Raw genomic sequence first — 16,568 nt, 5'->3', positions numbered from 1 at the left:
CTGAAGTCCCTTCCAGCTCTGATCCTATAAACTATGTCTTATAATGTTAAAACGTTCATATGTACATTTTGTTCTTCTCAGTTAGGCTGTAAGTTCATTAAGAGAGCTTTAGACACATTTCTATCCCTACTACTCAGTACAAAACCTTGCACACGGTATGTCCTCAATAAATATTTATGAATGATGTTCATCCTGTCATAGCCTGATTAGCTTTTTTGTCTGTTTGTTTTAAGGAGGTGACTGCTCTGTCATTAGGCAGTGGAGGGAAGTGAAGAGACTACCGAACTCCTCACTAAACTTGAAGTCCCAGGACCAGAGTTTGAATCCAGACTCTACCACTCAATAGCTGTGTGACTGTAGGCAAGCCATTTAACCTTTCAAGGCTCAGTTTCCTCATCTGTAAAATGAAGAGATTAGACTAAATGATCTTGGAGCTTCCTCCCAGCTCTAAAACTGAGATTCTCTTTCATTGGACGGTATTTGAGGCATTCTGACAAATTTTCACCTTCAACTCTTGCTTAATACTTCTCAGTAGTCATCCAAAGTTTCAGTTACTACAACATGGCCTCCTGAAAACATGTTACCATTCCACAGATGACAATTTGTTTTATATTAGTTAGACTTGGGAGTGGCTGCTTCCAGGGATGCTACCTTGAAATAGGGGGAAGGAGAGAAGAGGGAAGCATTTCTGAGAAAGTCCCTGCAGGAAGCTAAACGCAGCCATCTGACATGGGTCCTTTAATCGTGTCCCCTATACTCTAGGTTACAGCTCACTTTTGGAGGCCTGGGTGGTCCTCTACAAACTGACAGTTTTCCAGGCATGTAGCACTGACTCCGGTATTCCTTGCTCCATCCTGTTCCATCTGTCTTCTTTAGGTCATTCATCCGTGTAAAGGCCAAGCCGTAGGAATGGGGGAGGGAATTTGAGTCCCGGCCTGGGTGGATGCAAGCAGGGGGGCTGCATTTGGAGCGAGTCCTCACAACCTAGCGAATCTCGTGAGCAGCTGTGTAAGTCTCCGCTATTACTGTGCCCTGGGAAGCAAGCTGAGGTGGAGGGGGCCGCGTCCTGAACCCTGAAAAGGAGCGGAGGGAGGGGCTGGTCTGATCCCTCCAGACCCTCGGGCAAAATCTCCCCACCTCTCTGAGCCCCGCCTCTTGCTCTTCAGCCGCCGGCACTGAGGGCTCCGGCCGCCAGGGAGAGCTGCGCCCTAGCAGCGCTGAGGCAGAGCCAGCGAGAGGAGAGAAAGAGCGAGAGAGCGCTCGCCAGCCGCCCGTCAGCCCGCAGGCTCCGGCTGCGCCGCTCCTCGGCACGGAGAGGGAGAACTGCATGCAACCGGTGGGACCCAACGCCGGAGACCAGGCTCTGGTCGTCCTACCGTCCAGCAGCCACCCTCCGGACCCAAGAGAGCGCGAGTGAAGCCTCGCGGACAGACGGTCAGGTTCCTCGGTGGCTGTGCGCGCCCCTGCTCTAGTCAGCTGGGGGCGGCCGGTGGCTGCAGGCGGCCAGGGGAAGCAGCAGCGGCAAGCGGAGGCAAAGGCGTGTCTGAGCAGGCGGAGGGCTCTCCGGCGACCTGTCCCGAGGATGCTGGGGGGCGATGCCCGGGGCCAGGGACGAGATCTGTCAGAAGGCACTGCAGCTGCTGGCCGAGCTGTGCTCCAGCGGGGCGGTAGAGCACGACAGCTGCCAGGATTTTATCCATTACCTGCGGGACCGCGCCAGACCCCGGCTCACCGACTCAGGTGGGCGCTGCTGGGCGGGGTAGCAGGAGGAGGAAGGGAGGAGGATGGGGGAGGGCCAGGGCAAGGGATCTACTAAGGCCCGAAGTCTCCTCCTGAATGGGAGAGGGCGGCCACACCCGGAGACCATGCTGGGCTTCAGGCGCATGGCCCGGAGCTGTTTCCCCCAGCCCTCGGCTCCTGAGAGCTGGTGCCCGGCGCCTGCCTATCCCCATTGCCCACCGTCCGCACACAGATCTCGCGTGGCCCTGCCGCCTGGCCAGAGGCTGGGACAGCCTCTTTAGGGAGCCCAGGGTTTCCGCTCGGGCTGTGAAAGGGCCTGAGACCCTAGGAAACTCTGGGAAGTTGGGTTGGCTTCTCCTGAGCTCTGGACCGTCAGTGAGAGGTGGCCCCGGGGGCTGTCTGGACCCGTCCAAGCGGCACTAGGTTTCTGCAGACGTGGCGCCGGGCACCAGAGTGACCAGCAATGGTTCAGGTTTGCCTTTTTTTTTTTTTTTAAATACCATGATCAGGAGAGCGCTGTCCAGGGTCTGACGGGAGAAGGGAGGTAGGGACTCGCCTCCACCTGAAACTGAGAACCCTAAGGCCCGGCATGGCCGGACCACCCTGGCCCGGACAGCTCTTTTGGGGTTGGGCTGTGCCGGGTCGGGCCGTCACAGCTTCTAGGTTGATCTCTCTGGCTTTGGCTGTAAGATATCTGTGCTCTGACGCTATGGCATAGCAGGTCACTGTGCCTTTAGCAGGCTGGTCGGCGTGCGGGAGTCCGGCGTTAGCCTGCTTTCAGAAAGGCAGCCGCGTTGGTATACACTAGGGAGACTCGAAAAGCTTTCATTGCGGACCACTCTGGTTTAAGTCTTTCTACTTTATAGTTCTGGGGGACAATACAAAAACGGCCCCGTTACTGTGAGGGCAGTACATAGCAGGAATGGGGTCTCCTGGTGGCGGAGGTGGCTACACTCAAAGACTAGGCAGCTGTTACACCCTTCTACAGGCCTGTGATTCACACTTTCAGAGAAAGGAAAAGTTGCAAAGTCTCAACTTTTAAAAGTCAACAAATCACCTAGGTTTGTTTCCCCAAACCACATGTTAACAGAGAATAAGAAAAAAGGAAGGGGGGGGGGGGAGAAAGCCTGTTCAAAGAAAAAGGGACCTGTTCAAGAGAATAGAAATTACCTTACAAAAAGTATTGGGTCCCCAGTCTCTTCAGGAAGTGAGAACAGAAAATGACCAGTGAATTTTCTCATTTACACTTTAAACTCGGGGGACTAAAGGAGCTTTGGCCTGAAACTTACTCATCAGATGAGAAGTAGCTCTTGGCCCAATTCTGGTGCAGATTGGCCTCTTTTCATGTAATATCACTACATGAACATTCAAATTTATTCTAAGATAATAGGGAATTATTTCATTTACAAAAGAATTCACAATAGGAGTCTTTTCAATAAAAAGCTCCCGTTTGTGCATTTTAAAAGTTTTATTGAAGGGGCAGCTAGGTGGCGCACTGGATAGAGCACCGGCCCTGAAGTCATGGAGGACCTGAGTTCAAATCCGGCCTCAGACCACACACTTGACACTGCGTGACCCTGGGCAAGTCACTTAACCCCAATTGCCTAAAAAAGCAAAAATAAAGTTTTATTGATAGTTTTATAACAGTTATTTTCTGATATGTATCGTCCCAGTTATAAAACCTTCCCTATAACAAAGTAAATTAGTTAAGCAAAACCAGAGCATCTGGAAGTGTATGCAACATTAACCCCATAGCACCCACACACACTCAACTTATCTACCAAAATAAGAAAGTTTGATCATCTTTGGGTCCCAGATTGATTCTTCCAAATATTCTGCCTCCAGCTGCCTTTTTAGTGTTTTTTATTTGTGTTATTTTAGTCATGATGTATACATTGATCTCCTCCTGATTCTGATAACTTCCATTTACATCACTTCAAACTCATCTTCTCAACCACCAGGTTCTTAAAAGGATTTATTTTATGTAAAATTTCTGAAACTGGGTGCATCTATACAAAATAGAAAGAGCACAGGAGCTCTGATACTTACACTGATTTGCCTACTGCAAAAGGAACAATCCTTAAACCTGTTGCCTGCAGTTACATTATACTAATCAAGGTTCTCAGATGAGCAGAGGCAGAGTTCTGGGCTTGGAGACAGGAATATCCAGTTTTAGATCCTAACACTGACACTATCAGTGTAGCCCTATGCAACGCCCTTAACCTCTGGGTGCCACTAGGATTTAGTTACTAAGCTATGGATATTTGCAATCAGGATTAATAGAGGGACTTCCCACACAGCAAATTCTCTGCACTATCAAAATCATAGACTGTATCAGATGAGCTCTATTGTAGTAACTTTAAAATGGCAACTTGTCTTTTTAAAATGATGCCTACATACCTTGGATATCCCAACATGTTTTGTGCAATGTTCCTTTTATCAATCAAAAGTTTCAGAATGAATGGTGTACTCTTGCACTGAGAAAGACCTCACTACATTTTCACGAAAACTGACTCCCGTAGTAGTGCTCTAAATCAATCTTTCCTTAGAACAGCTTGAACTATTTGAACTATAGAAAAAGCCAGATCTTTAATCTCAAATCATGAGGAATTAGAAGAGACAGAAAGCAGCTGTTACTGTGTGAACCTGTTTCACTTTTTTGGGACAAATTTCAAATCCTAAGCTCAGTAACCATCAAATGATCTATAAAATGAAATAATGTGCAAAGTCTTGGATTTGAAATTATTTAAAATTTGCTTTTAAAATGAGTACAGTAAATTGAACAAAATAATAACAAAAAAATCTTGTTTGTTTATGCATCCCCTGGCCAATCTGGGTGGGCATGGATAGCTGTCTTCAAGTGTTTGAAAGTCTATCATATGAGAAAGGGATTAGACTTCTACTTGGCTCCAGAAGGCAGAACATGGCCCCAAAGGCAGTAAATGGCAATTACAAAGAAAGAAATATAGACTCAAAATAAGGAAAGACTTCCTAGCAATTAGAGCCATCCATCCATCCAAAAGTGGAAAAAGCTGCCTCTGGAATTGGTGAGTTTCCTTTCTTTAAGGAAAAGCTGGATGGCATTCAACAGGTTTGTTGTATACAACATGTTATTGTTATTCCAGGAATGGATAGAACTATGTGACCTCTGAGGTCCCTTCTAACTCAGAAATTCTGATTTTAATCTTGCTTTCTTTTGTGGAGTTTTAAAAATTCTTATTGTTTTTTTAAAAAAACAGTCACAATTTTGTATAAATATGTTCTTCCCTCACTCTTCACTACTTCACATGTCTTTCCACATTTCTTTGTATTCTTCATATTTGTAAAATGCATGTTGAACTGATCATCTCTAATGACAAATAGTATATTTCTGTTGATATAATTTATTCAGCCAGTCTCCAATCATTGAACATACAGATTATTTCCAATTTTACAAATAAAACAGCTGTGAATATTTTTTTTTACAGAAAGGTATATTTTTTTTCTCTGAATAACACTCTTATGCTAAAGTCCCAGGGGTGAGGTCCATGTGTTGTTCTTGTATATTGCTATATTGCTTTCCAAAATGAATTCACCAATTCAAAGTTCTACCAGCAGTTTAATAGTATTCTTGTTTCTCTATAGCTCTGCCAAGATAGAATGTTATTCTGTTTATTTTTGCCAGTTTGGTAGGTATAAATGATGCCTGACTGTGGTTTTAATTTTAATTTTCCTAGCTAATAGTTTGAACAGTTTTTGTATATGATTAATGATAAATTGCCTATTCATATTATTCAACTATTTATGTATTGGGGAATTCAAGTCAATCAACATTTATTAAGCATTCTTGCTGTGCAAGAGGCTGTATTAAGAATACGGGTGTGGAAAAATTAATGACTATATGTGAAGTAGTATGATGTCCTTATATTTTTTAGATATCAGGTTTTTATCAAATATATTTACAGTCTAGAGATCTTTTATGAAACTGTTTTCTTGCCTCTTAAGTTGGTTATCTTACTATGCTCCTCACAAACTCCTTATATTTATTGAATCAAACCAATTTGTTTTGTCTCCTATAAGAAATTATTTTTGTTCAATGAATAGAAATATTCCTCTTTTCCATAATTGAGATAAACATCATTCTTTTCCCTTCTAATTTTTTGTGAGCTCTATAATACTAGAGCATTGATCCACATGGAGCTTTATGAAATTATAGATTCCAGATGGGACCTTTGAGGTCATCTTCTCCAACCCCATTATTTTATACTTAAAAAAACTGAGCCTCAGGTGGTTAAGTGACTTGTAAAATGTCGTACCAGTAGTAAGTGGCAGAGCCAGGATTCTGATGCAAGACCTTGGACTCTAAAAAGAGCTCTTCCTCAGCACATCTCCCCCCCCCACCTTTTCCATAAAATTGGGTGAGATGTGAATCTAATAATTTTCCTTGTTAAACTGCTATTTCATGTTCCACACAATTTTATTGAATAAGATTGAGTGTTTTGTATTTTAATATTTAAATACTTTAAGGATCTATGAATTCCTCATTGTGAGAACTTAATGCCATAATGAGTAGCATTTTAGTGAAATAATTTGTTTCAATATTTTGTAATACTAGATTACTCACACATGAGAGGCAAAGTGAGGTGGTGGAAAGAGAACTAGGCTTAGAGCCAAGAAGATATGGATTCAAGTTATACCTCTGCTATATATCTATGTGACTTTGGGCAAGCCCTTAACCTTTCAGTCCCCACAGGCAAATTTTTAAAGACTATCATTATAGAAGAGTTGCCTATCTGAATTGGTGGAGGAAGTTTCCATTCCATATCATGAGCCCCTCATTCCAATTAAGTCAAGACTCTGGACATTCCCTCTTCCAGTCATCCATCCCCAATTAAACATCTGTACATCTTTAATTTTAATTCTAGATTATCTATTCTGTTTCATTGACCTACTTTTCTATTTTCATCTAATGCCAGTGTAATTCCTCCACCCTCCATTTTTCTGTTTTCATAAGCTCCTATAATATTTTTCCATATAAATTTTGTCATTTTAATTCATTCAATGAGCTAGCTCATTAGTATTTTATTTTTATCAAATTAAGCATAAAAATGTACATATTTTCATTTTCACTATATTGGCTCAACCTAGCCATGAACATTGAATATCCCTCCAATCATTTAATTCTCAATTTATATGTGTTAATATTGTTTAATGGTGGTCATTTTATAGGGCTTTTTAAAAATTATCTTCACTATTCTTATGTTTATTTTAATTTCTCCTGGTTTTCTCCACTGATATATAGATGTTAATAATTGTTTCTGCAATTATCTTATATGGTACTATCTTACAAAAGCCATCTATACCAATTTTTGTTGAGCTTTTTGGATTTTCTAAATATATTGGTTGTAAATAGAAATATTTGAATATCTTATTTTCTTGCTTCCCAAATGTATTTTTCTGGGATCATTTTTATAGCTTTTTCTTTGTAAAATTATGCTTACTGTGCTTTCAATGGGCAGGCCCACATTACCACTGTTTTTAGTGGCATGTTTCTCCATATGGCATGTTAGTTTTTAGTTTCAAATAAATCCTTTATCATGTTAAGGACAGTATTCTGATATTTTTAATTGTGTTTAACATAAATGGATATTGTATTTTACTGAAAGCTTTTTTTTTCATATGTTGCTATACTCACAAGTTTTTGTGAGTTTCTTATTGACATGATTTACTAGACTGTTTTTTTAATATTAAACCATTCTCAATGTAAACAAAGTAGTATTTTGCACCAATATTCATTATTGATGTTATTATGTAGCTTTCTTTCTACTTTTTGGAGGCCGGATTTGGCTAACATAAACGTATTTACTTTGTGGAAAGAATTAGATACAATGGCATTTTATTTTCATTTTTGAAGGTAATTTATATACTAGTATAGAGGCATTTTTTGTTCTTTGAAGTCTTAATAAAATTCACTTCTGGATCTGTCTTACTGCCTTTTTACATGGCATCTCATTGATGTCCTGTTAAATTCACTTTCTGAAATTCTTTTGCTTAGGCTATTTCTTATTTTGTTTATTTCAGTATTTTATATTTTTTTAAAATGTTTTTCCATGTCTTTTACATTCTCTGATAGTTTTATTTTCCTTTTTTCACTTTTTTAATTTTAATAATTTTATTTTCTCTTGACCTCATTTTCAATATTAAATTGCTAATTGTTTATCAACTTTATTGATTTAAAACACTTATTTATCAAATTAATTGTTCTTTTATATTCCATATCACTAATCTCCTTTTATTTTAACACTTTCATTCTTTGTACTTACTTTTAGTATATTCACTTGTTTATTTTATAATTCCTTTAACTTTTAACAACTATAGTTTTAACTTTTTTTGCATTTAAAGGATATCAGTATGGTCATGTATTACTTTGAATCATATAAATTTCAAAATGTTGCATTTATATTTCACTATCTTTAATATAATTTGTTTTTATAATTTATTCTTTAGCTACTTATTATTTGATAAGTTATACGTGGTTTCCCCAATTAAATGTGTGCTTCCAGAGGACAGAGATTACTTTGGTTTTGACTTTGTATCCATGCATCTAAATTAGTGCCTAACACATAGTAGGCAGTCAGTAAGTAACTGTTCAATTGAATTGTTAAAAGACATTTAATTTAATTATTTTTGAGTTTCCACATAGGTATTTTAGGTTTTCTTTTGTCATATTTCCTTATTGATTACTATTTTACTATGCTTTTATCCATCAATACAGCATTTCTAATTTCTGAATTTATTAACAATTTATTTGTGCCTTAAAGCATGAGCAACTTTGAGGGACATACCGTGTGTATTTGAAAAAAAGTCACCACTGTAGTTTCCTTTTAGTTTTTTTTATGTCTATCAAATTCAATTTCTTTAACACGATATATTTTTAGGTTAGTTCCTGCTGACCATTTTTGTTTGATTTAAAATTTTCTGTTAGTGTTGTATTAAAATCTGCCATTACCATTGATTTTCTATCTAATCTTTATGAAAATCAGTTAAGTTTTGCTTTATAAATTTAGTTCCTAATTTCCATTTTGTCAGGATTTAAATTTTATAATGTTTTTCCTCAAGTAGTGATATATTTGAACATGATATAATTTTCCCTTTTTTCTTCTCTTAATACTTTATAATTTGATTTTAAATTGACTGGATATCTTTACAATAAACTCTAGATTTTCTTGAATTAGCAATTGCATTACAAATGTTAATTCACTACATTGTTTTGTACCTCTATACATTTTTTGATATTTAATGTGTTTCTTTTATTCATTGTATTTTTTAGTCATCTATAAGTCTTTTTTCTGTAGGAAAATTCAATCCCTTTACATTGAAAATTGTAATTAATTTTGACTTATCCTCTACCATTCTTTTCTCAATTATTAATTTTGTTAAGAAGGAATACAATTTTCCTTATTTCACTAATGCTTTCCAAAACTTACCCAAAATAATACTGAACAAAATTCTTATATTTTAAATTAAGTCTATAAGTTTTGCAAAAATTAGTGTAAAGTAGAAGTTGTTTTCTGGAATTGTTTTCGCTAGCCTTCAAATTCACACCTGTGCTCTTTTCTGTTTCTTTACCATGCTCACTTTTAATTAATCATTTTCTTGTCTAATTTCTTTGTCCATCTCCCCTTTGTTTACTCAAGTAGACTCTCCTTTATTAATTAGCCAAAACAATATTACTGTTGCTTTTTATCCCCCAGTGGCGATTCCATTGAAACAATAGCTAGTCAATCACAGTCATAAAGCATCTTACTAAGATGACACATTCTGTTCCAGAAGCTCTTGACTTTATTCTCTCCAGTTTGAAAGCCATTCATAGATCTTATTTACTCTTATTGTTTCTCCAAGAAAAAAGTGCTGCTTGAGGATGGACATCTTTATGTTCTTAATGGCACTAACCATGGAGGGTACACAGGGCGCAGTCAATATTTATAGTTTGAATGAGCTCTTTTGTTTACTCAGTTGAGTACCTAGATTTCTGTGATCACACCTTTGAGAAAATCATTGCGTAGCTGCCCACAGAAAGTACATCTGTCCCTTGCTATCCATGGAGAAACATATCTCCTTTTTAGCTTAAGTTTTATAGAATCTCATACTTATATAGTGCTTCATACAGAGTGCTTTCATCATAACAACTCTGTAAGGTGGAAAATGCAAATATTTTTACTCACATTTTACAGATGAAAAAACTGAGGTTCAAAGAGGTGGCACAATTCACTCAATTTCTCATTAACTAGTATGTAATGAATTTTTAAGATATATGTATCAAGGATGGAAACAAAGACATATAACTAAAAGTAAACAAAAAGAGTTTATAAATACTCTAAGAACATAATTGGGAGCAATAAAGTTCAGAATGAGCTAGTAAATACAATTCCTGAATTGCTATCAGAGATCTTTGGAAAGTTGTAGAAAACAGTAGAAATGGCAAGAATCTGGAAAAGAGCCAGTGTGGTCCCTATATTCAAAAAAGAGAAGACAATAGTAAAACCTTCAAATTGTAAACTTGATTTCAATTCTTGGGAAAATGCTAGAATAGATTTCTAAGGAATGGCTTGCAATTAGAAGGGACGTTATGATCTCAAAGAATATGGTTCCATTAAGAACAAATCAGACCAAACTAGTCTCATTTCCTCTTATATGGTGTCAGTAGACCAGGCAGATCAGGGGAATATGTTAAACCTAGTTTATCTGGAATTGAGCAAAATAATTGACAAAGTTATAGATAGGTATATAGAGTTATAGATAGAGATATAGAAAGAGAGTTTCAGTCTAGGTGATGCCATTGTTGTTATTCAGTTACTTCAACTGTGTCTGACTGTCCATGACCCCATTTGAGGGTTTTTTGGCAAAGATACTGGGGTGGCTTTCCATTTCCTTCTCCAACTCATTTGACAGATGAGGAAACTGAGGCAAACAGGGTTAAGTGACTTACCCAGGGTCTTATAGCTAGTAAGTATCTGAGGCCAGATTTGAACTCGGGAAGATGAGTCTTTTTGATTTCAGGCCCAGCACTCTCTCCTCTGTGCTACCTACCTGCCCAGGGGATAGCATATTATTTTATTTAAAACTGGTTGACCAGACCTAAATATTAGGGATTAATAAATGGATTGACATGATACTGAAAGTTAGTCTTTAGTGGAGTGTTCTAGGGATCTCTCACTGGCCATTTCCTGTCATTTTTTTTATCATTGATTCTTTCATGAATCCATAGATGATATATTTATCAAATTCATAAAAAACGCAAAACTAGAAGGAATACCTAATACCTGATATGACAAAATAAGGATCTCCAAAGATCTCAAAAGACTAGAATGATATGCCAGATAAAATAGAATGGTATTCAACAGGGACAAATTAAAACCTTATATATCAAGAAACTCCCATCTTTTCAACATCAATGTTCTCCTGATGATTCTATATGGTTGCAGATTTGGGTGCTATAATTTTCAAACACTCGAGCTGCAGATAACCTAAAAATCAATGGAGATACTCAAGGTAGCATGAGAAGGCTGCAGCATATTTTAACAATGACCTATGTGCAGAGTTGGGTTAACTGCTTAGTGATTGGCTCTTTGGGAGAAAATGCATGCTTGATAACAAATTTAAATTTAATCTGAATTATTAACATTTTATTCATCACTTTCTTAAATCTAGAAAATCAACAAAACAATAAATCAAGCCTTGATCTGTAGTGTTTACCAATTTCTAAGGTATAAATACTCATACTGAAATTTTAATAATCTGCTCTTATGAACTTGTACAAGCTGACTCCAGTATGCGTCTGATTATATACAGGAATTAATGAAGTATTTATCAAGCACTTACTACATGCAAAGGAAGTAGTCCAAAGAGTATAATCTTAGAAATGCAGGATCATAAAAAGAGGTGTTACCCATCTTATAAGGGGGAGGAAGCATAGAAGTCCAAATACTACAACAGTAATAATGAATTGTAGAAAACACTTGAGAGAGGCCTGTAACATATTGAGGAGATTGTCTATGGAACAGTGATGGGAGAATATGGCTAAGAATCATGTAGAATGACTTAGGCTATCATCTGAGTGGAGGGAATGTTTTACATCATGAATCTATTAAAGCATACTCATTACTACTGAAATAGTATCCCTTACATACATCACAGCACATTATTTGGGGGATGGAGATGCAATGGCACTAATGGGGCAGTCCAAATACTGACTGGCACAGAAGTTTTAACTTGTTCTGTTTTCCTAACCTGGGCCAGTTCACTCTTCTTTGTGCAGCGTCTGTTCCTGGGGCTTACTGTTTTGGTGCTAGACTTAAAACAGCCACCTAATTGGATTTATCCTTGCAACAAGCAGCTCAGAACTCTCAAACTCAAGGAAGCCACAGCCTCAGCTGCCCCCAGCAGCAGGGACTATAGACCTATGCCAGACACAGCACATTCTATAAAGTTTTTTTAAAGATGAAAATGTAGGTATTTGGGTCAATCTTTGCTGATGTCTTCTCAGTGTCTTTTTTTAATAGTCCATTCCATGTTCTTTTCTATTATTTTGGATTCTTTTTCCCTCTGAGATATTTTGAAAATCAGTCCTCAAGCCCTTTTAATAGTGTGCTGCCTCTGACCCAGCTTTCTTCTTCATGTCTTTGTTTATGTTCAGCTGTTCTTCATGACTTCATCTTCCCAAGGGCCATTTTCTACTTCCTAACACACTACATGGGGCATTGACATACTAGAGTCGAAATGTGCATAAAAATAGAACAGCATAAAACAAGAATACTTGTTCCATTTCATATCTTCTTATTAACATTCTTTGAATCTCATATCCAAATACTCTGGAATGACCTGGCCTAACTTTATCCCACCACAGGCTCTCTATGGTTTCATGACCTCTTCAATGGCTTTTTTCTGCTTTGTGCAACAAAGCTCTCCCTAATCTTCCACTATCCCTTTCCTCCTTGAATAAACAGACAACAAAAAAAAATATGACAGATCTCATGTGAAGTTGGGTAGAAATACAATAAAGTGACATTTTAATCATTATGCTTTCTGTAAATATTAGTATTTATACTTAATATGATCATCTTTTGGGGTACATATGGGGTATTTTTATCAGCATGTTGCTTCATATATAGGGATCATATTTTATTTTTTATTTTTTTATTTCCTTCTGTTTTTTATTTTATTAATTTATTTTGATTTATCAACAATCACTTCCATATGCCTTTGAGTTTAAAATTTTTCTCCCTCTCCCTCCCCACCACCCTCCCCAAGACGGCACACAATCTGATATAAGCTATACATTTACATTTCTATTAAACATATTTTCACATTAGTGAAATTGTAAGTAAAAATTAAAGCCAATAGGAGGAACCATCAGAAAGAGGAAACAAAACTCAACAGAAGAGAAAAAAAAATGATAGCAATTCAACTTCCATAGTTCTTTCTTTGGATATGGATAGCGTTTTCCATCATGAGGCCTCTGGAGATGTCTTAGATACTTGTATTGCTGGGAAGGGTTAAGTTTATCAATATTAGTTATCACACAGCCTGGCTGTTATTGTGTACAACGTTCTCTTGGTTCTGCTCACTTCACTCAGCATCAGACCACACAGGTCTTTCCAGGTTTTTCTAAAGTCAGCCTGTTCCTCATTTCTTATAGCACAATAGCATTCCATTACATTCATATACCACAACTTGCTCAGCCATTCCCCAATTGATGGGCATCCTCTCAATTTCCAATTCTTTGCCACCACTAGGGATCATATTTTAATACAAGCTTGATTAAGAACTAGAGAGCTAAAGAACCTTTCTACAGCCTCTGTATTAGGACCCTATGCAAGTACACACTTAATAAAAGATCTGAATGATGGTTAGTAAAGTTTTAAGATTTTTAACATACTTTTTCCTTTCTTTTAATCATCAGAAACTATTGTGATTATCAAACATGGATAAGAAAACAAATTAGGAAGTTCTTGTGTAGATAGTGGGTCATAAAAAGGCTAGAATATTAACTGTGCTGAATTCTCATTAAAGCTGTACTGTGGAGAATGACAGCAGAGTTATTGAATGGAAGATGTTCATTTTAAGTGATAGTGAAGGGCAATTTTTCCTCAACATCTCTGAAGCAGTCAGGGAGATTGTGTATTGGCTGGAGTTTAATACTTGAAAAGATAGTCAGTGAAACAATTTAAATGGAATTAATCTTTATTCAGCACCCATTTATGTAACAACTCTCTGTGTTAGTTGCTGAGGGAGATACAAAGATGAAAATGGCACAATTCCTACTTTCAAGACACTTATAGTCTAGGAATGGAGATAATATTCAGGTAGTAAATAACCCACAGAATAGAATAAGCACAGAGGAAAGGAACAACGTTCCACAAGAGTTCAGAAGAATCACTTCTGGCTTGAATGATCAAGGAAGTTTTGGGAGAAAATGGACACCTACTTCATGAGTATGTTGCAGAAAGGAGTCTTATTCAAGTACAGGTTGTTCAAGATAATCTCTGAGATAACTTCCAACTCTGTGGTTCTATGAAAAGAAGCCCCAGGAAGAGCAATGGCACAGAAGCCAATCTGGAGAGACCATCGAGAAGGGTAGGAAACTGTAGAGTGGCCACACAGAGTGAGAACTGGCAAAGGATTTGGCAATTAGGAAATCACTTTTTTACCTTGGAGAGAGCAGCTCCTGTCGAATCAAGAGAGTGGAAACCAGGTCCAAGTGAGCCAGTAGAAAAAGTGACTATCTGGAATATATTCTAGAAATTTTGTGATAAAGAGATGAAAAGAGATGGGATGATAGACGGAAGAAATCAAGGTCAAGCAAAGGCTTCTAAAGACTAAGATGAACCTGAGTATTTTGGTTAGCAGAGAGATGGGGATCATAGAGATAAAGAGATTGAAAACCCAGGAGAATGTAAGCTCCTTAAGGGCCGAGGCTTATTTTAATTTTGTCTCTGTGTTCTCAAAGCCTAGTATATTGCTTTATATGTGGTAGAGACTAATATAGCCATGCTGAAATAAATGGAGAGTGGAAATGATCAACTAAGAAATGACTTAGAAATAGTCAAGGGTTGGATCAAGAATGAGGGTGTTAGGGTTAAGTTCAGTGACCCAAAGGAATACCACATCCTCTGATAGTTAAAGCAAGGAAAAGAAAAGATGGGCGAGAGTATACAAAGGCTTTTAGAACCTTAGAATCTCAGAAGTGTCATCAGAGGACGTCCGGTCTGGTCCCATACCTAACTAGGAACCCCCACTATGATATATACCACAAATGGTCATCCGGCTTCTACTTGGAGAGCTTTCATGGCAAACTCACTATCTCCTGAAGCAGTCCATTGCGATTTTTTGTTCTTGTTTTTTCAGTTGTTTCAGTCATGTCCAACTCTTTGTGACCCCATTTGGAGGCTTCTTGGCAAAGATACTGGAATGATTTGCTATTTCCTTCTCCAGGTCATTTTACAGATGAGGAAACCAAGGTAAACAGGGTTAAGTAACTTACCTATGGTTACACAACTAGTAAGTATCTGAGGCCAGATTCAAACTGAGGTCTTCCTGATTCTAAGCCCAGTATTCTATTCACTGTGCCACCTAGCTGCCCATAACTCTAGTTGTTAGAATGTTTTTCCCCATATTAAACTAAGTCTGCCTCTTTTCATCTTCTATCCCTCTTTCTTAATCCTGTCCTCTTGGGTCAAGTAGCATAATGTTCATCCCTCTTCCACATGCTAGTCCATCAAATACTTAGATTTAGATTTAGAGCATAGACTCATAGATTCAAAGAATGTTAGGTATATGAGACCTTAGAAATCATCTGACCCGAGCTCCTCATTTTATAGATGAAATGACACCCTAGCTGACTAAATCATCTAATCTAATAAGTTCCTTTTAGAAACACTCAGCAATTCAAGACTATGAGCAGGGAAGGTTGATGATGGAGGTTACCTAGGTAGTGATAAGTAGGGAATCACTGTTTAGTACAATCATATGCTATAACTTCAATCATTTTTCTGTGCTGTGTTTTGTTGGTTATAGGGGGAAGAGATTAAGAGTGGGTCTCCCTAACTTACCTAGGCTGGAATTATAGCAGCCACTCAAAGGCTTGCTCTCAATTATGATCAGTATGGGAGCTTTGATCTCTGTTTTCATCCAGGGCCTGTTTGCAGCCTGGGGCCTACCCCTCTCTACTCACTTCTCCATCCTGGCTCATGAGAACTCATTATATTGATGCCAGACTTAGTGTGGACACCTTCCCCATTCCTTGGCCTGCTGCAGCTCAAAACTCCTGAACTCAATAAATTGACCATCTTCATCCTTTTGGTAGCAGAGATTAGATCTATTAACCAAATATGTGCCACTCTGCCTAGAATCATTCTTTCATTAAAGTTAATGTTAATTGAAATCATGCAAAAGATCATTCCATCCTAGAAGTTGATGAGGTATTGAAGGAATAATACATAAAGGCATAGTTTCCTTGTATTTCATATTGCTGTGTGATATTAAATAGTCTCTTTGAAAATATTTAAAATATTAATCAAATGTACCATTATTTTAATGGGATTTCTCCAACATGAGTCTATGACTGCTTTAGAAGATTCTTTTGGTACTTTGGTGGATTCATGATTTTATCAATATAGGATCTCCCCTCAGTGACACATATAGAAACCCATCCATGTCTTCTTATGCCATGCAATGCTTGTCCATGTTTCCCTGTGTCTTTTCTAGAAAATCTAAGTAAAATACCAGAAGCCCTTCTCATCTTGTGTTAGCATTTCTGAGTTACCAATGTAGTACTTCACCTGCCTATC

The 16,568-nt window shown here is 37.8% G+C and overlaps 1 protein-coding gene across 1 annotated transcript in view; it reads left to right on the top strand.

Moving 5' to 3' along the window:
- The first annotated feature begins 1,224 nt into the window (after positions 1-1,224).
- Positions 1,225-16,568, top strand: part of SYT9 (synaptotagmin 9) — a 212,471-nt gene continuing 197,127 nt past the window's right edge. The window contains exon 1 of the mRNA XM_021005270.2: positions 1,225-1,740. Within this exon, the coding sequence (XP_020860929.1) occupies positions 1,596-1,740 (145 nt within the window). The 5' untranslated portion in view covers positions 1,225-1,595. The remainder of the gene's footprint in view (positions 1,741-16,568) is intronic.

The sequence above is a fragment of the Phascolarctos cinereus genome, unplaced genomic scaffold (genome assembly GCF_003287225.1).
Source record: "Phascolarctos cinereus isolate Bilbo 61053 unplaced genomic scaffold, phaCin_HiC Scaffold_9;HRSCAF=440, whole genome shotgun sequence".
NCBI classification, from domain to species: domain Eukaryota; kingdom Metazoa; phylum Chordata; class Mammalia; order Diprotodontia; family Phascolarctidae; genus Phascolarctos; species Phascolarctos cinereus.
The sequence above is the reverse complement of the archived record's forward strand: the minus strand, read 5'-3'. Positions and strand labels throughout refer to the sequence as shown.